Here is a 27,384-nt window from a genome sequence, read left to right as displayed (position 1 = left end):
CGAAACGAAGAAGAGCGAAGTCGGAACTTCCAGAGGAGTGCCCGCGCAGCAGTGGTGCGCGCCCGCGCAACAGGCCTACGCGCTCGCAAAAGGGGCTGCGTGCCCGCGTTTTTATGGGTTTCTTCGGATCTTCTCGCGGTTTCGTGCATTCGCTAAGGTCTTCGAGTGAATGCGCAATATGATGATGATGAACACTAAGAGTGGCAGTCCCAAAAAGAACTTGATAGTGGGTTCAACACCCCATCTTCATGAGAGCATGGCTTGAGAGCGCAAGAGCTAGAACTTGGAGAATCCACTTCTTTGCATCTTGAGCATTCCAATTGCCATGATCTTGCTCCAAAAGCATCTTCCACCTTAGTAAATCACCAATATCAAGACCCGGACCTTGTACAATACCTACAACCACAAAAACAGAGCAAATAAAGGAGAAAAGAGTAGAAAACCCAACAAAATGCACAAAAGCTACAAAATAAGAGAGGAAAGGTAAAAGCAAGGCCAAATGCATAAAACTAGGCATTTATTGAGCATGAAAGCTATTAAAAGAGGAATAAAACAACCTAAATGCACATCAAATGGGTGTCATTTATGACACCTATCAAATTGTTAAATTTAGATTTATTTGTAAATGTTGCATGGTTTTTTTTATTAATGTATTGATTATTTTTCAAATGTTCATTCTCTATGCAACTCCATTATGTTGTGGTCACTAGGCTATGTCTTCTTGTGTCTAGTATTAACTAACAGTCATATAAGTTATAACTATTTACACTTGTAACACCTCGACCCTAAACAAATTAGGAAGGGGCCTATTGTCACGAAATGCGCATCAAGGGCCAACAACTGTCCTCACATGCCTACACAAGTCCTTTCGGCGCATTTTGTCATCGCTCATATACACACCTAGGGAAAACTTCCTAGGAGGTCACGCATTCCAAGACCACTCTTAGCCAAACACGCTTAAATGAGAAGTATTTAGCATATGAACTCCCTAAAAGGGAGATGCATCTTGTTGGTATGAGTAGTATATTAAACTCTTTTAAAACAATCATGAGGGGTATTACATATACCCCTACTTGAGAATGGTCATGTCCCCGTTTCTCTTGGAATGCTAAGGACCCTAGTATTACGCCTAAGGCAATTGGGTAGACGAAGTGTTACATCCAGTCTGCATACAGCCATATGGCCCCAGAATTCTCCCCCGCTAGGTGACTAACATATGATTAATTATCCACAATTAGCACACGCTCGCAAGGTTACTCTGATACCATTTGTAACACCCCGACCCCAAACAAATTATGGAGTCTATTGTCATGAAATGCGCATCAAGGGGCAACAATTGTCCTCACATACCAACATAAGTCCAGGGGCGGTTCTGGGCCGGAGCAAGGTGGTCGACGGAACAGGGCCCCCAAATTTGAGGGGCCCCAAAATTTAGATATATCTAATTAAGTTGGGAATAATATCATAAAGTTGTAGTTGGAGTAGTGGTCAGGGCACTTATACTTTGTACATGAGATCCGGTTTCAAGCCTTTGGGCCAACATTTTTTTGGGGGGAAATAAAGTGTGTACAGCTGGCATGTGATGTCGGTGAGTGTCCAAATACAATGAATGAAATTACTCTAGAATCCTCCGCCCAAACCAAAAACTAGATCTTTCCTCTTTTCAAATATTTTTCTCCCAAAAAAATTTCAATCTATCATTCTAATTCCCAAAAAAACTCTATATTTTCAAAATTAATTTCACACTTAACTATTAAAACATATTGTTTTTAACATTTCTAATTTACTTTTTATTACTATTTTCAATTAATCAACAAATTTTTCATCTTTCAAAATTATTTTACCCAAATTAATTCATAATTTCAACGGATAAATCTTCAGTTCTAAGATGAAATTCATTGTTAAACTGTAGTTAATCCCCCAAATTTTTCTATATATGCATTTTACTTAGTTTTTCAATTTTACAAATAAAAAATAAATCTTTAAGATAATATTAATTTCAAAATTCTTTGCAAGTACTGTGAGTATAGCTAGTAATTGGATAAAATTTCATCACAAACCTCTTTGGAATCAACAACGGATATGGACATACGTGGATTCGCCTACGGTCTGTGTTAAATCTGTCGGATTTTTCACCAAATACCACCGAATTTTTAACAAAATTCACCAAATACAACCAACTTTTTTCAAATTCACCAAATACCACTCACTTTATACAAAATATCACAAAATGCCTATTTTCTTAATAGACGTTAGCCTGCTGTTTCTGTTAGTTTACTAATTCATCATATACCACTATGATAAACTTTAATTCACCATATACCACTCTGGTAAAATTTATTTCACCATATACCCAAATCTAATAATGGCTACTTTAAATATAAAAAAAAAATAATAAAAAAAAAAAAACTAGTCGTTGCTAATTATAACGGCCAGTTTGTGTATAAAAGCAGCTACCTATAGGGGTGTAAAGCACAACCAAACCTTAGTTAATTTTCAAATATGTTCACACACTCTATTTGTCATCCTCTTATTATGAATCTTCATATGTGAGAGTGCCAAACAAAGTGTGCTCATGTGGAAGGAAATTTGCAATTAGGAGCACCGATTCGGCAAAAAATCCTCAAAGATTGTATTACAAGTGTGATGTTTGTGTTAAACTTAGATGGTGCAAGGGTCATATTGAGAAAAATGTTGGTTCGGGTTAGAAATTCATATTGAGCAAAACACTTTGCCGACTTTGAAATTCATAACCCGAACCAACATTTTGCTCAATATGACCAAATACCACCAACTTTTTTCGAATTCACCAAATACCACTCACTTTTTACAAATTATCACAAAATGCCTATTTTCTTATCAGACGTTAGTCTGCCGTTTGTGTTAGTTTACCAACACATGTGTTAGTTTACTAACACAAACTAGCCGTTATAAATGGAAACATCTATTTTTTTTTTCAAAAAAAAAAGTAGCCGCTATTAGATTAAGGTATATGGTGAAATAAATTTTATCAGAGTGGTATATGGTGAATCAAAGTTTATCAGAGTGGTATATGGTGAATTAGTAAACTAACACAAACGACAGACTAACGTCTGTTAAGAAAATAGACAATTGTGATAATTTGTAAAAAGTGAGTGGTATTTGGTGAATTCGAAAAAAGTTGGTGGTATTTGGTGAATTTTGTTAAAACTCAGTGGTATTTGGTGAAAAACCCGTAAATCTATTAATGTTTGATAGTATTATGCTTTTTTTTATTTTTTTTGTTAAATTTTGGCAATTATTATTTATAAATTATTGATAAGTTTTTATTTTTATTTTTTTATTACATAGGTTGATGAATGGTTTTGATAGAGTATTGGATTATACATAGCAATTAGCAATCTCGCATCTGTCGACTTGTTACAAGCTTTTTCTGGTGATATTTTTCCTCTCTATCAAATATTTTGTGTAATTGTGTTTAATATGTTTCGAAAGTACCCATCTGCATGAAAAACGCAATAAAAAAAGGAAGATTAATTCATTCAATCATAAAAAGGTGCTTTATATAAGTTTTTTAAAAAAGTGTCAAAGTCAAGTGTAAATCCCATTGATTCAGAGTTAGATGAAAATAATGATAATGTTGGTGGTGATAATGTTAATGTTGATAATGATAATGTAGATGTGAATAATGACAATGTTAATGTTGATAATAATAATATTAATGTGGAGCAAGAAGATGTGAATCTGAATAATGTTGATGATTTTGATCAAAATGTGGAGGAAAATTCAGACCATAATATTCACAATTGTTGGACCCGTATTACCACACGACCCATTGTACTTAGGGCACCAGTCCAAGATCAATAAATCAGCAAGAATATGCATAACGGCTTGATTGGAATAAACAAGGAAAGCAGCACCAAGCATATCAATCAAGGAGATACTTGCCAAAGATACACCTACAGAACAGGGAACAAGATAAATCAAGAATATCTTATACATTTCAAATATATTCTGAATATATTTGTAAACCCTAGAGATCCCTAGGTATAAATAAGAAGAATTAGGCATTTTAGCACTCATGTACGCTCGCATATACTTAAATATAAACAATTTGCTCTACTTTTATCTACAGAATTGCATCCCTACTGAACAAGGAGGTTTGTCCTTACTCAGTATTGTATCTCTAAACTCATCTTCTTTATATAATTGATTATTTACTGCTTACTTATTGATTACTTATTGATTTATCATTGTTCTTAGTTGTTTTATATGCTATTGGTAGAATGATTGTTATTACCCCTCAAACCTAGCAAATTCTTAGATGCCCTTATTGAGATTTGCCTAAACAACAATGTTCAAGAAAATAATTCTGTTTCTCGTGAGATATATGATCCAAGGATATGGGAAGCTCTTGATCAAAAATCGATTGACATTTTGGCTCTCAATGGCTCTAAAAGAGACTTAACCATAGTGAAAGGCCCTAAAGACAAAGTATCTAAGAGATTTACTGCAAATTTATATAGTAGATATTTGCCTAATGGTGAAACTTGTGATAGAGACTGACTTTTTTTTAAAGATATTGATAAAGTATTTTGTTTTTGTTGTAAAATCTTCAAAAAGGGTATTGGAAAAGGCAATTTAGTGAATGAAGGATATAATGATTGGTCACATGTTAGTCATAGACGTAAAGAACATGAAACAAGTGTTGATCACATTTTTAACATGGCTGCTTGATGTGAACTAAGAAATAGATTGAAAAATAATGAAAAAACAAACAAAGTTGCCCAAGACCAATTTCAAAAAGAAAAGGAATACTGGAAAAGTGTCATTATTAGAATTATTGCTATTGTGAAGTTCCTTGGTAGAATTAAAATAACCTTGCATTTCATGGGAAACACGAAAGGTTATATCAAAGTAGCAATGGAAATTTTTTAGGTTTGATTGAAATGTTGGCTGAATTTGATCATGTTATTATTGAGCATGTTCATCGTATTGAGAATGGGATTATTCATCATCATTATCTTAGCCATGACATTCAGAACGAATTGATACTCTTACTTGCTTCTAAAATCAATTATGCTATTATGAAGAAAATAAAATAAGCAATACATTTTTCTGTGATGTTGGATTGTACACCTGATGCTAGTCATCAAGAACAAATGCCTTTAATTTTAAGGTGTGTTGATAAATGTTCAAATTCTTATAAAGTGAAAGAATTTTATATTGAGCTCTTACAAGTTAATGATATTACTGGTCTAGGACTGTTTAAAGTGTTTAAAAATGTGTTAATATCTCATGATCTTGACATAGATAATATTAGGGGACAAGGATATGATAATGGTTTTAACATGGAAGGTAAACATTAAGGTGAGCAAAATAGACTAGTAGATTTGAATCCTAGAGCTTTTTATTCTCCATGTGGTTGTCATAGTCTTAATTTAGTTTTGTGTGACATTGCAAATGCTTCTCTTAAAGCAAGGGAATTCTTTGGAATAGTCCAACGCATTTATACTATATTTGTTAATTCTACCAACAGATGACATATTTTAAAAGAAAATGTTAAAAGTTTAACTCTTAAATCATTATCTGCCACTCGATGGGAAAGTCGTGTTGAAAGCATCAAAGCAATTAGGTTTCAAATACTCGAGATACGTGAAGCATTACTTGAAGTAGCTGAAGTAGATGATGCTGACAATGACCATAAACTTCAAAGTGAAGCTAGACCTTTAGCAAATAATGAACTTGATAGTTTTGAATTTTTGCTTGCTACAATAATTTGGTATGAAATTTTATGTGCTGTAAACTTTGTTAGTAAACGATTACAATCCCATGATATGCTGATTGATATCGCCATTGGTGAGATTAAAGGGTTGATTTCCTTTTTAAAAAAATATAGGAAGAATGGTTTTTCAAAGGCCATGGATATTGCAAAAAAATTAGATATTGAAATTGGAATTGATCTTGTATGGTTGTATTTCCTCAAAGACGTATAATACATAGAAAAAGACAATTTGATGAAATAAATGGTGGTGATGAAACACTATTATATCCCGAGGAATCATTTAGAATCCAATATTTTATATACATTATGGATCAAACTATTGCATCATTGGAAAAAAAAAAGGTTTATACAATATGAATCATATGAGAATATCTTTGGCCTTTTGTTCAATTCTGATAAGTTGCATTCAATGGATGACGAGAAACTTTTATCTTCTTGTTTTAATTTTGAAAATGCTCTTAAGAAAGGTGAGGTTTCTGATTTTGATGGAGATGATTTATTTGTTGAGTTAACATGGTTTAGAGAGTTTTTACCCAAGGAGAAAGTGGGAGCAATTGATTTATCGAATTTTTTAAAACGATATACTTGCTTCCCAAATGCAACAATTGCATATAGGATATTACTAACAATTCCTATTACTTTTGCTTCTGCCGAACGGAGTTTTTCAAAGTTGAAGCTGCTAAAGTTGTACTTAAGGACGACAATGTCACAAGAAAGATTAAATCTCGCTTTAACGGCTATTGAATCTGATCTTTTAGATGAAGACGATATGGAGAATATCATCGATGATTTTGCTACAAAACATGCAAGAAGAGCTGCTCTTTTTAAGTGATTTCTTGGAATTTTTAGGATTTCACTTTACTTTTGACGAATTTTCTAATAATTTTTTTATCAAATAAAAATTAGGTATTAAATTTATCGAGTAGAAGGCCCCATTTTGAAAAGTTGAACAGGGCCCCGAAAATAATTTGCAATTTTAGCCCCAACACTACATAAGTCCTTTCGACGCGTTTTGTCTTCACTCATGCGCACCTTAAGAAAACTTCTCATGAGGTCACCCATCCCAAGACTACACCCAACCAAGCACACTTAAGTGAGGAGTATCTTAGCATACTATCTCTCTAAAAAGAAGATGCATCTTGTTGGTATGAGTAATATATCAAATCCATTTAAAGCAATCGTGAAGGGCATTACAACCTACAAGTATCTTAGGCTTCTTAGCATATGAGCTCCCTAAAAAAGAGATGCATTTTGTTGGTATAAGTGTTGTATAACAAGTATAAGTAGTATATTAAACTCTTTTCAAAGCAATCATGAGGGGTATTACAACACTAATATTGACATACACACCTATACAACTTTATATAATTAGTTTCACCATAGTTTAAATTCATAACAATAAATCAATCAAGCACAAGCTACTTAGGATATATGGTTAGGTTAATGTCACCATATATTAAAATTTGAATCAACCTTCCACATACAATACTTGCAAAGAGTAAAATCTAAACCGAGGCAGAGATAATCTAGGACGCTCTTAATATTTCGCATTTATCCTACTAATAATAGGTTCTTTACCATATATAAAAAGAAGTAAGATTATACATTAGACACCAAATACGTTCCACTATAAGCAACTTAATATAGATTGTTAAGTGAATTCCGATAAACTTTAAAAATAATCTGAATCAATCTACTATAGGTAATTGTCCTCAAAAAATCTACTACAGGTAATTATCTAGCTTACATACGCAGCGGGATGGAATATCTCAAATACCCTAAACGAATTTACTATACACAAACCTAAAAACAAGACATAGATAAATTAAAGACGCTTTTAATGCTTCATCGATTACTAATAAGCTAACATTTAGATAATCAAACTCGAATCCTAAAAGTGGGTATCAGAGTACTAATTAAACACATAGCTAATATGACATATTTTATAGTCCCTCCTTTTTATTAGAATGCTCCGTTAGAGCTTGGCACACATACTAATGTAGAACTTTGATAAATAATATCTTTAATTATCAATAAGTATAAAAGTACAACAATTAAATATTAATAATCTATTCATTTAGACGATTCCAACAAGTACCCATAAAACTATTTTTTCTTATGTATAATTCACAAACACTGGTTACAATAGATCAAATAAATAGTACAACATGTCCCAATGGGGAACTTATATAAAAAAAGGTGTGAGTATATATCCTTAACAAAATAATTATCTACAAAGATTATTAACCTAAAATGAGATAAATAATTTATGACGCTTTTAATATTCTGTCTCCTTCTAATAAGTTGATTTTCGTATAATTATTTTGATTCCTTACCGTAAAAGGAGTGAAATTACACATTACACACCAAACAAATTCCAACAATTAGCAACCTAAAATCGATTGTAAATCTAATGTTTCATACTTAACATTTTAAGGAAAAATTGGTTTTAATAATCTTAACTTTAGCCGAATTTCTTTTAACATTCCCAGTTTTTAATTATTATTATTGAATAATATAATCCTAATTTTATTAGAATTTGCTTTTATTGGCCTAAGAGGTTACTAAACTTGTTATAGCAGATTAGCAGGTCATTGAATACATGTCATCACCCTATCGGTATAAAAAAAGCTGTAAAAAAATCCCTACCAACCACTGTCGGGCGGCTAGCCCCCCAAACCAGCCCCTAGCCCACCCCCAAAACCATCTCCCACTCTAAAAACCTCCAAAAACCTAAACCCCAACCCTCAAAACCTCCAAAAACCTAAACCCCAACCCTCAAAACCACCCCCCCAGCTCCATTTTCCCCACTTTAACACCTAAACTCCCACCCTCAAAACCATCATCTCCATTTCTCCTACCCTAAAACCACCTTAATTAAGCATGCCCTCGAAACGCCCCCCTTTCTCCTACCCCGAATTAAAACCACCATAAGCCCTTCCTCCATCATCGAAAACGAACCTAATTGCATCCAACCAAAAACCTCCACCACCGATGATTTAAAGAGAGAGAGAGAGAGAGAGAGAGAAATATGGCTACTAGAGGTGGGGGGGGGGAGATGGATTGGGAATAAAGGGAGAAGGGAAGAGGGAGTTGGGTCACAGACATGGGGGGAGGACATTGTTGGGCTGTCGGTGGTGGAAAGGGAGGAAAGAGAAAAAAAATAAGAACCAATAAAAATGCAAAACATGACAACTTTTACAAAAAAAAAAAAAAAAACAAAAAAACACGTTCATCTGGTTAGCGGTCATGTGGGCCTAATAAAAAGTAATACCCCCAAATTGAGATTATTTAATAATAATAATAATAATAATAATAATAATAGTAATAATAATAATAATAATCCAAACTTAGGATTATTTTAAAATAAAAAATCAGCAATTTTTTCCAATTTTTAATTAATCTACCATAGGTAATTACTTAGCTTATTTGTAAGACGCGTAGTAGGGACGAAAATATGTTAAAAATACCTTTAGCATATTAACTATATGAAAAACCTAAAATCACAAGTATCTTAATATGCTTTGAATATATCACTTTCAACCAATAAAGCTACTTGTAGGTAATCAAACTCGATTATTTACCATTAAAGAGCAAGATTATTACACATCAGAAGGATTCCAAACATTAATAACTTAAAATAGATTGTTAAGTTAATGTGGTCATACTTGAAAATTTTAATCAACCTGCTATACCAGGGATGAAATATCTTAAGTGAATTAGAACATGCACGAAGTATAAGGCACTATTAATACTTCATTCACATCCTAATAATTTGTCTGTTAAATAACCAACCTGATTTCTTACCGCAAAACAAGCAAGATTACACACCAAATGGGTTCCAAACATTAGCAACTTAAAATATATTGTTAAGTTAATGCCGCTGTGCTTAAATTTCAAATTAACCTACTACATAAGGGATGAATTATCTAAAATGAATCACGACATGCACGAAATATAAACTTAGGACACTATTAATACTTCACAACTGAATAATATGGTGTCTGTTAAATAATCAATCTGATTCCTTACCATAAGAAAGCTAGATTGCACACTAAATTGATTCCAAACATTAGTAACTTAAATAGATTGTTAAGTTAATGTCGCAATGCTTAAAAGTTTAAATCTACCTACTATACAAGGATTGTATGAACTATCTTAAGCAAATCAAGACACGTGCGAAGTATAAATTTAAGACACTATTAATACCTCACATCTTAATAATAAGTTGTCTGGTAGGTATTCAACCCGATTCCTTACTTAAAACACTATTAATACTTCACATCCTAATAATAAGCTGTCTGTCACATAATCAACCCGATTCATAACCATAAAGGCGCAAAGATTACATGCCAAATAGATCCCAAACTTTAACATTTTAAATTTCAACTGTTACATTTATGTCACCATACTTATAAATTCTAATCAACCAACTCCACCAGGGATGAAACATCTCAAACGAACCAAGACACTAATTTACAAAGTATGATAACTTAAGACGTCTTTAATACTCCGCATCTTAAAACTAAAAAAATCTGTTATATAATGAGACTCGATTCCTTACCAATCGAACCCGATTCCTTACCATAAAACAGCAAGATATAAAAATGACAAGAAATCCCAAAAAATCTGAAGAAATTAAAACCCGCGGATTGAATTTACAAAAGGAAAAATTTGGTGATGAAATATTTGAACCCCGCCTAATCGGCAATACAGCCCGCCCTCATCCAAAAAAATTCGCCCCCTAAAAAACCCCAAATTCTCTCTCTTTTTCCCCCCAATCGATCCAATTCCATTCTTTTCCCCCCCGAATTTCTCTCTCCTCTCTCCAAAATTTCGCAGTACTTTGAATCTCACTGTCCGATCACTGCTTCACTTCGCTAGGGTTTCCAATTTCTGCTAGGGTTTCCGCTAAACCTCTGCAGATTCAAGCTTCGTCAATGGCGACGGAAGTTCAGGATGACAAGAAGCCGGAGAATGAGCCGGAGGTTGAAGATGAAGGCAAGGAGGTAGCAGAGGAGAAGGAAGGGAAGGAGGAGGAGGAGAGAGAAGATGATGTCAAGGAAGAGGAAATGGAGGAAGGAGAAGAAGAGGAGGAAGTTGAGGAGAAGGAGGTGAAGAAGGGTAAGAGAGATCGGAAGACGAAAGGCGAAGATGAGGAGGAGGAAGTTGAAGAGGAGGAGGAAGGAGAGGAAGAGGAGGAAGAGTCTGAGAAGAAGAAGAGGAAGAAGAGTCCGGATTCGAGTCCGAAAGAAGAGGTTACTCCTAAGGTTGAGAGGCCTACTAGGGAGAGGAAAGCTGTTGAGAGGTATCAGATTGCTTCGCCGGCTAGTCGGTCTTCCGGTGCTAAATCGTTGTCGATTGCGAAGGTGAATTCTGTTTCTTTTGTTTGTAGTTTGTGTAAAGATTTGTTCTTGGTTGTAATTTTATATGTACTCATTCTGTTGTTGTTCAATATAGTTTGTACATGAATTAATGAATGTGGTATTAATATGAATTCTTGATTTTTTTTTTTAACTATATGTAGGGTAGTGGAACTGTGCTCAAGGAAATTCCAAATGGTATGCATTAATTTCTTGTCTTTTATAGTTCTTTGTGTTTTATTTGTGTATATTCTTGAAATTGCTGGTTAATGTAGGTGTTTTGTGGTGAATTTTGTACTTTGAACTGTAAATTGGGTTTATTGTTGTGGATTTTATCCCTTTTCTTTAAGGGAGTAGTTAAATTGAGCATTGTATTTTAAGAGGTTTGAAATGCTGGTGTCTTTGATGTATCTTTGGGTTGAGATATATGGGGATGGGAGATGGTTGGAGTAGTGAATGAGATTGATGAGTTATAATCGTAAAAGTCAAAAGACGGGGATGGTGAACCGGTATGTTGATAATACGTACTGTATGAGTTCTTTTAATTTTACATTTTTGCTGTTTTTAACCCTTTGGACTTTAAATGGACCTGGCTATAATTACAAGATCTAGATGTTGTTGACCTTGATGTTTCCTTGAGGCTGGGGATGGGGAGTGGCGATAACTAGAGAAGGCGAGTAGCTTATGAGATTGGGATTTATATTTACAGAAGTCAACAAATGAGGATGGGAATTGTGCTGCTTTTATAAGATTTATAATTAGTGCTTTTGAGATCCTACATTGCTGTTTATTAACAATTGTTAGAACCTGCAAAGAACTGATTTTGGTTTTAATTTCTTTTTCATTGCTGGGAAGTATAAAAGCTAAGCTGTGGAGCTGAACTGAAGGTGATGTAAGGTTGATAGTAAAGTTATGATTTTGTGAATACCTAAAATCTTTTGATTAGTGTGGTATAACCAGGTTACAAGTTCATTCAATAGATAAGCCGTCGTTTTGTTCAGTGCCCTTATGTAGGTGTTACAACTAAAAAAGTGAAAATTTTGATGTGTATGGTGTTATTGCTTACCTACAACTAAGTTTAATATGGAGTATGATATATATATGTTATATGCTATTGGCTTTTCAATTTTCCTTGGTATTATTGCTATTTAATTTTAGTTATGTCTCTGTAGAAGAGATAAAGCAGTCAATATTTGCAATTTTTAAATCTGATTGTTTTTTGAATTCACGTATTGATGGATGAATATTGACACTGCCAAGCTTACTTACTGCAGACTGGCTTGTTTTAATTCTGATCTTTTGACATGTTTTAGTGGCTTATAAGCTTTCAAAGAGAAAACCTGATGATAATCTGCAATTACTGCACACAATTCTTTTTGGAAAGAAAGCAAAGGTAAGTTTTTTTCTTTTTTCTTTTAATTTAAAAAACCTTTTCATGTTCTTGGCTGTGTTTGATGATAATTTTGTCTGATAAGTACTCAAACTTCTGATCCTTGCCTTTTTTCTTAGGTGCATAATTTGAAGAAAGATATTGGTCAATTTTCTGGCTTTGTGTGGGTTGATAATGAGGTAGCTTGCCCTTTATCTCACCTAAGCTTTATATTATTATTTGTTTCTTTTATGCAGACATGGGTTATGAGTCACATAGAAGTAACTAGTTTGAAGTTTAGGAACCAAGAATGCTCATTTGCTGTTAATGTCACTCTGTATTAAATCTTCCAATAACATTATATTGGTGTTACTTTTTGTCGTTGATTTTTATTTTTATTTTATTTTTATTTTTTATTCAACAGTATCTTGTTAGTTACATGCTATTCATGTTCTTAAGATCGTGTAACGAATCAAATTTAAGATTATGGCATTATCTCTAGGGTTTAATTACCATTTTTTTATTTTTTATTTTTTTTGTTGCAGTTTTTAATTACGGTTGCTTTCAACTCTATCCTGCCTTTTCTTGATACCCACTTTGTTCTTCTCAATTTATGCCCATATTTTCTTTTCTTGCAGTAAAGGGAATAATATTTCTTCTGTATACATGTATGATGTATCTGCATTTTTATTTGTGTATCTTTATATGCAATTAAGCTCCTATGGTCAATGTCTTATAGATCACTAATTTGCTGTAGCCAATTTCCTTATCTTGAAACTTTGCTGTTGTTCCTAGTTGGATAACAATATGCATTGGCAATATGATAGCCACTTGTTTACAAACAAGTTTTGGAATATTTATGTTTTGAAAAGTAATAGGACTCCCATGTTATAAAGTTTTGACAATGTAGGTCAAATTCTTGTATGCTTTAACTTTTCCGGAAAGTTCTTTACGCCTTTTGTGTTAGTCAATTCTTGAAAGTTCAACATTTTTCCATTCATTCTCTCATACTTGTTCCAACATTTTCTTATGCATCCCAATTTTTTACACTCTATCTTTTACATTTTCACCTTTTGTTTACACCCACTTTTTTACACTCACTCCTACTTTATCCACCTTTTTCTTGTACCCGTTCACTACATCAACACTCTTCACAATTACATTAATATTGTGTGAAATTGTAGAGCCATAAAGAAATTTTGAAAATGGAGGTAGTAAGAGTTTTCCATGAATTGTTTAGTCATTATATTAGCTTGGTAATAATGGTCATTACTATTCCTAAATTTGTTTGGCTTTGTCTTAAATGGAACCAATGTATAAAAAGGCTCAACCGCTCAAGGCACACCAAGGCGTTTTGGAGTACATTGCGCCTAAGGCGCGCCTTAGTGCTCCTCATTGAAGTGAGGTGCATATAATAAGAAATAAAAAAAATTCTGAAAAAAACTCTGTGTGCCTTGGCGCACCTCATTGAAGTCGCCTCACCCTGACCATAAAAAGCGCATGACCTCTAACGCCTTGCGCCTCAGCATCTTTGTGCGCTTTTTCAAACACTATGGAACTATAAGGATAAAATTGGTGTAGATGGAACTAAAAGGATAACATTGGTGTATATAGTATTAATTAGAGCTATACCTGGCTGCTTTACAGAGCATATGCAGATTAATTATGTTTTACTTAGCTGGATAAATGTAAAGTAGGATTTTTGGAACTCTGTTTTGAACTTTTGATCTTGTTGGTCAATTATGATAAAGTTGAAACTGTGGGAGAAAGAGGATGAGTAGAGAAAGTGAGGAGAGGGGTACAAGAAAATGATAAAGTTTGGGGGTTGAGGTGAGTGTAGGGGGTAAAAGAGATTTTATTTGTTGGAAAAATTAAGACATACTCTGTAGTAAGATTGTAAGAGACACCAAGCAGGTGTCTGTCATATCATAAGGAGTGCTTTACTGCTTATCCAATAACATGCATGCATTTTTTAAAATGATTATTGCAGCCTTTTTTCCTTCTATCCCCAATGGTCTGAGCTTGATATTTTTCATTCTGACAGGAAAAACAGAGAGCCAAAACAAAGGAGAAGCTTGACAAATGTGTTAAAGAAAAATTGTTGGACTTTTGTGATGTGCTAAATATTCCTATTAATAAAGCTTCGGTTAGAAAGGTGAATAGTAGAGTAGTATCGTGATAAAAGACATTCCTTTAATTTTTATTTTTTCCGGTCTGTTTCAGTGCTTGTGTTTTGTTACTAATCTGTATTTGTCTTAATCAATGTTTTCAGGAAGATCTCTCTGTGAAGTTGTTAGAGTTTTTGGAGTCACCACATGCTACCACTGAAGTTTTGCTTGCTGAGCAGGTCTCTAGTAATAAATTATTGTTGCTTAAGGTAGTTTTGAATTTGGCTCTAGTGAAAAATGCTTGTCCTAATCCTTCTTAGTAATTGACAGAAAGGGAAAACACAGAAGAAAAAGGCAACCCCTGCAAAGAGCCGCTCCAAAGCTTCATCTGCTGAAAAGTCTGCCAAGGTTTGTTATAGCTTTTGTTTACCCATTCTCTATCAGCTTTTATATAATTTAAATTGAATTATACTTGGAGTAGATGAGTCACACTTAATTTCAATAGATTAAAGGTACTTGTCTTATCACGAAGGTAATGATTTAGTGGTGACATTTAAATTGAATTATGAATTTGAGTGTTTCTACTTTTCAAACTAAAAATTTGAATTTATTAGCTAATATATATATATATATATATATATATAATCTGTTATATATTTAGATAAAATTCCTGACATCAAAAGATAATATTTTATATTTAATTAATTTAAATTGGAAAATCTCATTTGCCAATTTTGCTTATGTGTCATTTAAATTATTTTATTCTAAAAGAAATTAATAATCTCGTATTTAATTGGCTACCACTTAAATTTATTATCCTACGTGGCACACTGAAAAAATTAAATCCTGCGTGTCTCTCTAAAAGCTCGAAAAAAACTCTCCTTTATATATATATATATATATTAGATTTGCAGATCACCTTAAGGGCTTAAGTCACATTTGATTTTGGCTGGAATTTCTGGTAATTGATTATGGAGTTTCTTTAGTAAAGCAATAACCTTAATTTTCAAGTAGATGAGTCCCATGGCTTAGCTGCATCACCCAGTTTTTACGATTGACTATTATACTTAATATGACCATAGAGTAGGAGCCTCCTTAGTGGCAATTGAGATCACAAATAGTCGCATACGGAAAAAGATGTTAATTTGCAATATTTGTGACATCTTGTGAATTTGTGCTATTCACAGTTTCCCATATGACTACCTTTTTTGATCTATATGCTTGGCAAATTATAGTTATATGCCTAGAAGGAACACAAAGGCACGCACCTTTTATAGGTCTTTGAGCCTCATAGAGCTAAGGCATCGTGCCTTATTGTGCCTTGTGCTTAATCTTTTGTAAAACTAAGCTGAGTTTTTAGAGTATTGTATGGGTTTTAATTTACTAGATCTTGTTAGTATAGAGCTCATATCACTTAGAGCTTAGGAAGCATTTGAGTGTTGATTAAGAATGATGTAATTTTTGTCTCCTAGTTAACACTCCTAAAATTGAATAAAATAGGCAAAGAAGCTAGTGTGTTTTTTGTGAATTTGAGTATAATTTGTTCACCCCCATTTGATTCAAGGAGGGGTTTGTAGATTTAAAAACTTTGATACGACATTTAACACCTTACCCATGTCACGATATAACACGAAGCCAATATGGTTATGAAATTTGGCAAACCTGACTAGAGCTGTCAAAAGCTGAGTCGACTTGAAATACCAACCCGAACCCGATTCTTAACTGACCCATCCGAATCCGAAAAAATAGTGACCCAAACTCGACCTGAAACCAACCATAGACTCCAGTCGACTGAGTATGTGAGACTTGAACCCGAATGTAACCCGTAAATTATTTACCTAAACCGAACCCGACTTGAACCGAAATTGACCCAAACCTGTTTTAACCCGTCAAAACCCGAATTTAACCTGACTTACCCGACCCGAAATTCAACCCGACCCGAAATCAACCCGACTTGTTATTGACCGACCTAAATTCAACCCGACTTGTTATTGCCTAGACATAAAAATTCAACCGATCTGTTACTAACCCGACCCAAAAACAACACGACTTGTTATTGACCTTACCTAAGTTCAACCCAAATGGTTGTTTATCTAATTTCAAATCACCTTAATTTAAATTTAGACCACCTTATTATTGCTGATCAAAGCATTTTGTCTAGGGAGACCAAGTCGGTCCAGGCGAGCAAAAGAAAGGAGCATCATCCCCAAATTTAAGAGTTTAATATAGTATATATTTGTTGTATGGTCAAAGGAGATAATTATCTTCCTAAATTATAAGACATAGTTCCCTTTTAGTATGTTGTCATATATATTATTATAGTCAAGGAAATAATTAACTTGATAAAAATGATAATTATCTATTTATAGTTAGTTGAACCTAAATGTGACCCAACTTGGAAATCACCCGACCTGATTGCAACTCGCAAATTATTGACTTGAACATAATCCGACTTGAACCCTAGAATGATCTGACTTGGAAATGACCCAACCTAATTGTAACCCGCAAATTATTGACTTGAACCCGAGAATGACTCGACTTGGAAATGACCCGACCTGATATAACCCGCAAATTATTGACTTGAACCGAACCCGACTTAAGCCCAAAAATGACTCGACTCGGTTCTAACCCGCAAATTATTGACTTGAACCGAACCCGACTTGAACCCAAGAATTACCCTAACCCGTGAAAATCCAAATTAAACTCGTCCTATTGTTCAACCGACCCGAATGTATCCCAACTTGTTATTAACCCGACCTAAACCTGATCTAAACCCGATAAGATGTATGACCCGATGTGACCCGACTCAAGCATGACCTAACCCGAACTCGACCCGCATAGGTTATGGCATTAACCCGAATTGACCCGACCTAAGTTGACCTGAACCACTCTTACCCGACCCAAACCTGACTCGTTTACTCAAATTGACATATCTAACACTGCATTTGGACACATAAATCTATAAAATAAAGAAAGATATATTTTGAATGCATTTGTAAATCGGGAACAAGCTATATACCGATATACTATAATTGAGGAATTGCAGGGCATCTATGAAGCCCAAAAACACAGGGGTTTTGGACTTTTGGTTGCCTGAGACGGGAGTTCATTAGTGAGCTCACAGCCCTAAATATTGATCTCTGGCATGGTGGTGTGTAATGTAGCATGAGTGAGAGAGAGACAGACTCTGAGAAGGGAAGATGCATGTATTTTCTCTTATTGTTATTATAATTATTCTTTTATTTATTTATTTTTTATATTTTTAATTAATTAATTTATTTATTTTTACTTTGTTAGTTGCGAGCTAGCTCAACACATTAATATTCTATACGACTTTATGATTGTTTGCAAATAGGCGGTCTTAAAACATTTTTCATCGAGTCCTTAACATAATCTGGATTTATTAAAATTGCTTGGCTGAAATTTTAATAGGTTAGCCATAGAAATTTATGAGACTGCTAGTATTCATGTGTACAAAATTCTTATGCCTTGGATTATTCCCCTAAGAGCAAAATTCCTTTTATGCTTTTTATGTCAGTGTAGGATGTAGGATTGTGTTGGATTATAAGTGTAATTTCATTTTTTAGTTTTGTTTTCCTGAGTTGTTATTGGATGTATTGTTAGTGTTTCTCTTACACTTGTTTTACAAAATTTATCTGAGCAGAAAGCTCCATCTGGGGAAAAACAAAAAAAGACAGCAAAAGCTGAAGAAGAAACTGAAGCTGATGATAAGGATGATAATATGGAAACTCAATCTCACTCTTCAGAAGAGGAGGGTTCCATGCAGAAACAAGAGAGTGATCAGGAGACAGATTCGGAGCAAGAGGAAGAGGATTCTAAAGAAACAACCCCAAAGAGTTCGGCCAAGGATGATTCTGGGGCTAAAAATGGCAAAAAATCTATAAATGCTAAGAAAAGTAGCTCTGAGAAATCTGCCAAAAGCCCTGCAAAATCTGCCAAGAAAACCGCAGTTGCTCCCAAAAAATCTGCAGCTTCTGCTGAAGCCTCAGCCTTATCCTCCAAATCTAAGGGATCTTCAAGTAAGAAGAAAAAGGTTGAGGAGGAAACCCAAAAGAAATCCAGTCCTGCTGAGGATAAGCCCTCAAACAAGAAGCAAGGAAGCAAGTCAGCAGCTAAGTCTGCTGCCAAAGATCAAGGTAAATTTGGATTCTTTTATCTCCAATATTTTTGCACTTTTGGTGTGAGTTTAGGACTTTAGGTCCATAGAATTGGTGGTTACATATAGTTGCCCTTGGTTACACCTAAGGTTTTCTTGTAATGTTTTTACATAATGTGAATTGACCAACCTGATCCTTGCCTCACAACTGAAAGGGGCTGGTTCTGCAAAATAGTTGGGCTACCTGGGATGTTTATTTCAAGTCAAATTTTTAATATGAGATCAAGGTGTAAAAAAGCTCAAGGCGCACTGAAGCGAGCGGGGTTCTGCTGCGCCTAGGTGCGCCTCTTTGAAGTGAGGCGCAGTATATGGGCAGTTAAAAATTTTTGGCTGAAGTTTGCCTCATGTGTGCCTCAGGTGCGCTTCGAGCGCTTTTTGTGCGCCTAAACCAAAACGCCTCACCCAGACCTGATTAAGCGCTCACCCCTGATCGCCTTGCGCCTCAGCGCCCAGATGATAGAACCTGAGCCTATTGGCTTTGCCTTCAGACAAACTTGATCTACCCATTGTTATCCCTATCATTATATTTCTTTTGCTTTTGTTGGATTTCTTGAGGCATAATTGTTATGTTAAAACTCTTGCCTGTTAAGATTGCTAATTTATTCTATCATCTTTTAACTGTATGTTGTAGCCTATTGATGACTCCTTTTAAAATTTTCTATATGTTTTCTGTCATTTAGGTAAAGGGAAAACAAAGAAAGAAGCAAAAGCAGAGCCAACAAATGATGAATTGCGTGCTCAGGCAGTTAATATTTTGAAAGAAGTGGACTTTAATACTGTATGTAACTGTGATTTCTATGTTTATTTCTAAGCTATTATTTTCAGATGGTTGTCTAAACTTCTGGTATATTGGTGCAGGCAACTCTATCAGATATCCTTCGACTGCTTGGTATGCTACGTTTATCTCTTTTATGCCCATACTCTCGCCTCATTAAATTTGGTCAGAATATTTGTCCATGTGCTTATAGGGGTATAGAAACAAGGACAATTTAGTTGTGTTTGAAGAAATTTATGTGAAATTAACTTGCGCTAGTCAATTAGCCAAGATAGGTAGTGGGAGAGAGAGAGGGGATATGGGGGGATTGCGATGTGTTGAATGCTGATATGCGCATGGGGAGGGAGAATTGCTGCCAGAAAGAGTAGTTTGGTGGTTGGGCTACCCATTGGTGGCTTCAGATATGGGTTTGGGAAAGCTGTAATCAAAGACATCAGGTATACACCAATGTATATAATATAATATGAAGTACGTTTCACTACTTTTTGTAGAAGTATAAGAGAATTACATCCAACTTAATGATTGAAACTATTTAAACAAAATTTTACATCATAAGATAATTTTAAAAAGTGCAGAATATTTCTACGGAGGCCAAGTAGAAGCCAAGCTTGTGAATTCTTAATCACTGTACTACTACTAATTTACTTCAACAAAAAATCTCCAACTTCCTAACTCTTTATGGCCTTGGCAAGGTGGGTGTGCATCTTACTAATCTTGTATTGTTTTTCTCAGTATCAGTACCCATGATCTTATCCCTTCACTTAAATTAATTATATTTTTTAACATATTCACACAAGATTACAAAAACAGACCTACTCGTCTGCTCTGTATTTGCTGAGGCCTTGGTTGTAGCTTGTAGGCCTATTACTCGGTGTACAGTGAGCTTCAGGGATGTGGGTATGGTTGTGAGTCAAGAAGTTGGCTGTGTCTTGGTGTAGAGATTGGGACCGGAGAGGGAGAGAGGTTGAGAGAGGGTTGTGGCGGGGCTGATGAATGAACTTCACAAGAAACCTATGATCTAACCTTGTCTCTTTGAGCTAATTTTCTTTCTCAGTTTTCCGTTCCAATTTTTTTGATCTGCTATCCTTCACAATTTGGATTTTTTTTGGGGGAAATTTTCCTTGGAAACACTATATTTTGTAATTTTATCTTTGGTGAATTGTAAAATTATTGATTATCTTTGGTAATCTTGTACTTTTTATTACCAAAAATAATAATTATTTTACCTAAATCATTAACCATGGTTAAGGTTCTTTTTTACATTTTTTTTAAAGAAAGAAAAGAAAACAAAAACCATGAACAGTCCCTCCATCGCCAGCTTGTTGACCCAACCCCCCTTGCCGGCTATGACCCTAGGCCCTTCATGACTTTGAAATTGTCACAGAAATATGGAAAATTTTCTCCAAAATCCGCCATTTGATGGAGATAATCAAAGCTGAACCTGAACATGTAATTTCAATTTGACAACTTGAATAAGTACGTTGTCAAATTAACCTCCCAAAACCCCATAAATCATCTGATTTTCTTCGAAAATCCCCGAAATTGTTTGATTTGTACAAGGATTGTAAAGGGACTTTGTGGGTTGGAATGACTAATTCACTTGAGGGAGAAGAAAGGGGAATTGAGGCACATTCTTATAATTAGCTGACTTGGATTTTGATGATGTTTGATAAGCGAATTCGGGTGATAAGGTTGATCATTTTAGGAGGGTTTTTGGCTGCCATTTTATTTTAAACACATTTGGGTGCTTAATTATTTAGTCTTTTTAGGTTAAGGTTGAGGCGGATAATGGGGGTACTGATCGTGAGTATTTAGAGTTAGTGAATTGGAAAAATGGAAGGAGTGGTGAAAATTATTCTATACACCCCTGTGCACTTAACTAACCCAAGGTTAGTTTTTACTCTTCATTTGATGATTAAATGAATAACAGTCATAAAAAAGTGAACAAAATGTGTATAACAATCTCTCGAGGGGAGAGAAGGGGAGGAGGTTGGGTGCCAAGGGGAAAGGAAATTGGTGGCTGACAAAGGAGGGGCCCATGTCTAATGTGTGCCTGTGGGCAAATGCTATAATTAGTGAACCCTTAAGGACATTTTTTAAGATTCATTGATTTAAATTAACCATTTATGGAACGATTCTCAATATATTTGTTAAAATAATTTTATTGATAATGAATCTTTTATGTTGTGTGCTTATGGGCACACGTTAGAATATGTATTGTAAAAGTTATAAAAATTAGAATCTAATATAATAGATTGAGATAGGCCTAAAAAAGTTATAAAATGATAATAAATTCTAATTTTTACAATTTATAATAGATTGAGTTAGGCCGAAAAAAGTTACAAATCAAAGCTCAATACACTAGGCCTATAAAAATATTGTGCTTTGGTTTGGACTGTATAGTAATTTTGTACGATTTAAAAAATTTCAAACCGAATTAATGTGGTTTTGTCTATAAACCAAACTGAACTTTCGCCCCTACTTTTAAGTGACATTTTCTTAAAGTGGCCTTTTATATAGTGAGTCTTCTAAATATGGATACTTTCTATTATATATCTATAATACCTCTTCTCTAGTCTTCATGGTTAAGTTTTAATTAAATTTCTTCTCACATAGTTTCCACTATTACATTCTCCCCTCTGAATCTCATATTCTTAACTTTCTTATAATTTATATACCCATTACATTATTCAATTCTTTAACAAACTTCACTATGATATTATTTTCTCAGTTTCACAACACATACACCATTTTAGCTTCTTATAATCCCTCACCATTTTAGCTTCTTATAATCCCTCTATTTTTTAGTGTTCTACTTTCCATAATCAATTGTATTTTTTAGGCAACCCATTTTTGTTTTGGGTAAATGATTTCATTTTAACATTTATTCCTCCTTTCATCGTTTTCTCTCCTACTTATACTCTTTTATTTTTATTTTTTATTGTTTATTCTCTATTCTTACATCCTTTACTTCTTCAATTAACTACTCCCTTTGTCCCTATACAAAGCCTTATTTCCTTTTTGAGTAAACCAAAATACAATGTCTCTTTCTATTTAAAGTTTGTATTTTTTTGACATTATTACACTCTTTTTGATGAGTTGTCATTTTTTTTCCCTTTACTTTTATGTACTTTTAGCATCAATTCCCAATACTTTCTCTCTCTATCTCTTCAATTATTCCCAACTACTCCCTCCGTCCCTAAATTACATTCCTCCTTTTGGTAAGTTTTTTTTAGTAAATCAACTCTTTTTCTGTTTTATATTTAATGCTTTCTCACTCATCCTTACCTAATCTCACTCATAATCCTTGTGCCAAATTACAATGAATATGATTGGTTAAAAATTTTCAATTAGGAGCATGTGATTGGTCCTTTTTTTTGCAAAGGATTGATGACATGTCATGAGTAATAACTAATCTATCTTTGTACTTCCTATTGCATTATCTAATTATTGTTATTTGTCTTATTCTTTCCTCCTTAATTCCCGTGTAAATTTCCATAGAGGAATGTACTTTAGGGACGGAGGGAGTACTTTTTTTTTCTCTATCTTTCTCTAACCCCACATGCACATGTATACTTTTAATCATTAGTTTTAAAGAATTTACAATTTTCTAAATTCCCGCGCAAAAACCAAAAGAGGTTTTTTATTAAGGGACCGAGGGAAAATTAATTTTAGCATTTATACTTACAATTTTTTAAGTCCTCAATTTTTTACATCTTATTATTCTTGTAAAGTCAATTAAACGACATTAGACTATGTATTGATCAAAGTGTAATACTTATATAAAAATGGAGGATGTATTGTTTATGACTTTGATATTGTTTATTAGTATTATGTGTAATAAATGTCATATTGTTAATTGTTGGTGGGTGAAGTACATTTTTAAAATATTGGTTTTTGTAAAACTTTTAAAACCTATAACTTACACTTACAACTATCAATGGTTGAAATAGTATAGTCAACAATTTTAAAAGTCAAATGGTGTATGTATTTAGAAATAGAGGAAATGTTTTAATTACCTTATATATTTCTCCTAAAACTCATTTTGAAAATTAGTATGTCACTTGAAAAAAATATGGAGTAACACTTATTTGAAAGTTCTTCATATCAATCAATCATTCTGGAGTTTTTTCATATATATTTTGCATTTTTATTTACTCCTTTACGCTCATATCTTAGGGGTCATTTGGTTGACATAGAAAGCTGTATTTCATGGGAAATTATTTTTGTTTGGTTAGCAATGTTGGAATTATAAATTCCCATGAATTTTAATTGAACGCTCATTTGTTAGGGGTAGGGGCTATGGAATTTACTTCCCATGTTTTGTGAGAAGTTGAAATTTTCATGAATTTCTATTCCTTCATTTTAACTTTAATGTGTCAACCAAACAACTACTTAACATATCAATTCATATGAATTTTCATTTTTCTCGTTTTATATTGGCAACCAAACAAGAACTTAGCATATTCACACCTTTCCACTTATACAACTTTTCTTACTTTAACGGTTAAACCTACTTTTTAAATATCTTATTTCATTCACCTTTTCTCATACCCACTCACAATATCAAACTCTTTTTCCAATTACCTTAATTTGTGTGCAAACACTAAATGTTAAGAACTTTTGAAATAGATGTAGGATTTACTCTCCTTGCCAATGCATAAGTTTAACTTAAAATATGCAATGTTTTACTAATAAAAATTATGAAAAAAATATTGAAAATTTTCATTGAGACTGAATCAAACATATTACACATTAATATTTGATATATATGTTACTCTTTATTTTATTTTATTATTTAATTTTATTTACATCACTTGCTACATTTTCATTTATTGCGTCACTTTTGTATTTGGCAAGTTTATACGACATTTTATTATTTTTCTCTTCCCTAAATTTCCACTCAAAATAGTTATTCATTTCTTTCTTTCTTTCTTTCATGGCCCTTAGTCCCTTACCTTAGTTATTCCTTTTTAGGTGTTTGTAAATAAAATCTTCTTGTTACTTAATATGGAAATTTCATGCATCCAACCTTAGTGAAGTGGATCCCTTTTTATCTTCTTTCTCACTCTCTCTTTCTATTCAATGTCATGTGAGTCTTATTACCATCTTTTGTTCAATTTATTTGTATGTAAATTCTCATCTACCAAAAAAATCTACCTCACCCTATTGCATCCCTTAATGTCCAAATCTAACATGAAGTTTTTTTTGAGGATGGAGCGAGTGTTTAAATGTTGACTTCATGTGTAACATCTAACATTTTCCCTTGGCGCTAACTTAAATGCACACCGTTTGGTTCTTTCTTTTTACATGTGCTTTTCCTTGTCTTTGCTTCCTTTATTCAGCTTGTGCTTCTGCTTTTATCTTGTCTTGTTATCTAGTATATGATTGCATACTCTTCTCTGTTAGGTGCTTTCATAGCATATTGCTAATGCTTGCTGTTGTTCAATCCCCTATTCTTGCTTGTGTGCCTGTACTTTAATTACTTGCCTACTTAGGTTGTTGGGTCTACTGCCCTTTCCCTTATTAATACAGTTGCATACCTGACAATTGCTTATTAGGATAAGATCTTAGAACTACTTGATGTTCCTTTTAGCTAGATATACCGGGCACTACCATATATGTCTTGGTTAGTCTTGTTTAGAGATCTGGAATCTGGTCTTACAATGGATGATCTTCAAAGACAGGATGCAATTTTGAGTGGAGTTATTACAAGAATCTGTGCTTTCTGGAGGGCTTCTGGATACATTGCTGATGTGCTGTAAATATGTTTTGCAGGTTCCCATTTTGGCGTGGACTTAATGCACAGAAAGGCAGAAGTCAAGGCCATTATCACAGAAGTAATTGAAAATATGTCTAATGATGACGAGGACGAGGATGAGGATGATGGTGAGGATACAGACGACTCTGGAAAAGCATAAGTATATGAAGAGATGGAGTTTGGCTGGCTGTTCTAATGCATTTAGCCAGCCTGCTCGTGTGATTGATTAAAGAATTTGAATTGTGTTAGTGTTCGTCATACCATAGAGTTGTAGACTAGTAGATTAGAGAAAGCCTGCAGCAGTGGTCTATGTATCATAGACAATTCTTTCTATTTTACCTTTAAAAACCGTTCTGTAGGTTGTTTTTAGATGTCTCTAACAGTCTGTATTTCTTATTGTATTGGGAACCTTTTTGTTTAAATTTCTGAGAATCAATAGAGTTTATTTAGGATTCATCTAGTTGCTTCAACTTTGTGCTGTATTATTATTGTTCTGTAAACAGTACTCTTATTCTCTTGTATCAATCACTATTCACTAATCTTTTTTTGATGACGTAGATGTATGCGATGATGGGCTGGAGGGTTATGGCTTATGATAAATAGACCTGACTAAGAATCGTTCGGATTGGTACTGTTTTGATTCAAGTTTGTTTTGTTTTTCGGTTGAGTTCTATTTAGGTTTCCCAAATTCAGGCTTGGATTGATATCAAGTCTCCGTTTTTGGGTCAATATTAGGTTTTGGGTTGGGTCATTCACTCATTTGGTTCAATCCTTTCATGTTGGGTTGGTTTTGCCAAGTTTAGTAATGAATGATAGTTCTGAATTTCTGAGTGATGAGCCTGTATGTAGGCTATCACATAAATATGAGTAATGCCAAATTTGTTATGAAGTAAATTAATAAAGTAGATCTTTCCCAAAATTATCCTTTTGAGTTTAAATCATTCTTTCAATCCTGTATCAATCAAACATTCCCATTAGAGATTTACCTAGTTAATCTTTCATTTTCTTCAAACCTCTCTACGTGGCTAATAGGCATGTTGTCGTAAGTGTGTAAACTTTATTTTAAGTTAATGCTTTGATTGCCACAACATTTTGTACCAAACTATTGGATAAAGTGTGACTATGTTCACATTTATGAATTAATATGTGGTCCGTGGCCAATCTTTTTTCCATACTTGTTATAGTTATTACAGTACTTTGTATTAGTCATCATTTTGATTGCAACATCCTTACATGTTCCTATTTTAAGCAAATGGTTCCATACTTACAGCGCTCAAGATGATAAATGAGGGTGGTGATAATGACATTGAGATGGGTGGGGGTTGATTGACCCAAACTAGCTCTTTAAAAAAATTTGTTATAAATAACTAAAATATAAAAAATGGAGTCTTGTAATTGAACCTACATATTTGGGTTTGCCCAAATATTAATTTTATATTCAACTGAAAAATCTAAGCACAATTTAAATAAATTAGAAAGGTCACGAAGTAGAATATAAGATTAGACAATTTAAAGCAAGAAAATCACAAACTTTCTAAAAAGACGGATTTACATGAACTTATTGTAAGATGATTAAAAAGTTACTTAGCTTTAAAAAAGTATTTAAAGCTACCCTTTATGCTACAAAAGTTATTATTTTTTAAATAATAAATTATATCTTACAAAAAATTTATAATGTATTAGATTAATCATATTAGCCTTTATAGTATGTAATCATGAATTTATAAGAAATTACATGTTTAAATAAAATTTAAACTAACAATAAATTAAAAGTTATCCTTTAAGGGGTTAAAAGTTACTACAAAAATGGTAAAAGTTGCTTTCAAACCGAGCGTTTTACAATAAAATTAATGTACACCCGTCTTAAACGAGACATATTGAAGAAAATTTAAGGAATCCATGTCCAATTTGCAACCAACTAAACTTAAAACAAATTTGAAGTTAAGTTTGGAAAACTAGATACAGATTATTAGAATCTACTCCATAAATATTTAAAAAAAAAATAAAAATAAAATAATTATAGGTAACTAAAAATTAGCTGAAGTAATATAAACTACAAATGCAATA

General features: G+C 33.5%; 3 protein-coding genes across 3 annotated transcripts; all 3 read left to right on the top strand.

Moving 5' to 3' along the window:
* The first annotated feature begins 2,082 nt into the window (after positions 1-2,082).
* On the top strand, positions 2,083-4,545 carry LOC110723432 (nucleomorphin-like). The gene is made up of 3 exons (XM_021902792.1): positions 2,083-2,107; positions 3,596-3,787; positions 4,304-4,545. The coding sequence occupies exons 1-3, from the start codon at positions 2,083-2,085 to the stop codon at positions 4,543-4,545; spliced, it is 459 nt and encodes a 152-aa protein (XP_021758484.1).
* A 557-nt stretch (positions 4,546-5,102) lies between these two features.
* On the top strand, positions 5,103-6,596 carry LOC110723431. The gene is made up of 3 exons (XM_021902791.1): positions 5,103-5,337; positions 5,536-5,945; positions 6,165-6,596. Exons 1-3 carry the CDS (start codon positions 5,103-5,105, stop codon positions 6,594-6,596), a joined length of 1,077 nt encoding a protein of 358 aa, XP_021758483.1.
* Positions 6,597-10,333: 3,737 nt separating this feature from the next.
* Positions 10,334-25,856, top strand: LOC110723379 (protein DEK-like). The gene is made up of 11 exons (XM_021902721.1): positions 10,334-11,133; positions 11,292-11,325; positions 12,441-12,520; positions 12,637-12,696; positions 14,541-14,651; positions 14,769-14,843; positions 14,935-15,012; positions 18,269-18,761; positions 19,462-19,559; positions 19,640-19,670; positions 25,335-25,856. Exons 1-11 carry the CDS (start codon positions 10,705-10,707, stop codon positions 25,475-25,477), a joined length of 1,632 nt encoding a protein of 543 aa, XP_021758413.1. The 5' UTR covers positions 10,334-10,704; the 3' UTR covers positions 25,478-25,856.
* Positions 25,857-27,384: the final 1,528 nt, after the last annotated feature.

This window comes from Chenopodium quinoa, unplaced genomic scaffold, assembly GCF_001683475.1.
Source record: "Chenopodium quinoa cultivar QQ74 unplaced genomic scaffold, ASM168347v1, whole genome shotgun sequence".
Taxonomy (NCBI): domain Eukaryota; kingdom Viridiplantae; phylum Streptophyta; class Magnoliopsida; order Caryophyllales; family Amaranthaceae; genus Chenopodium; species Chenopodium quinoa.
This window is presented reverse-complemented; position numbering and strand designations above follow the sequence as displayed.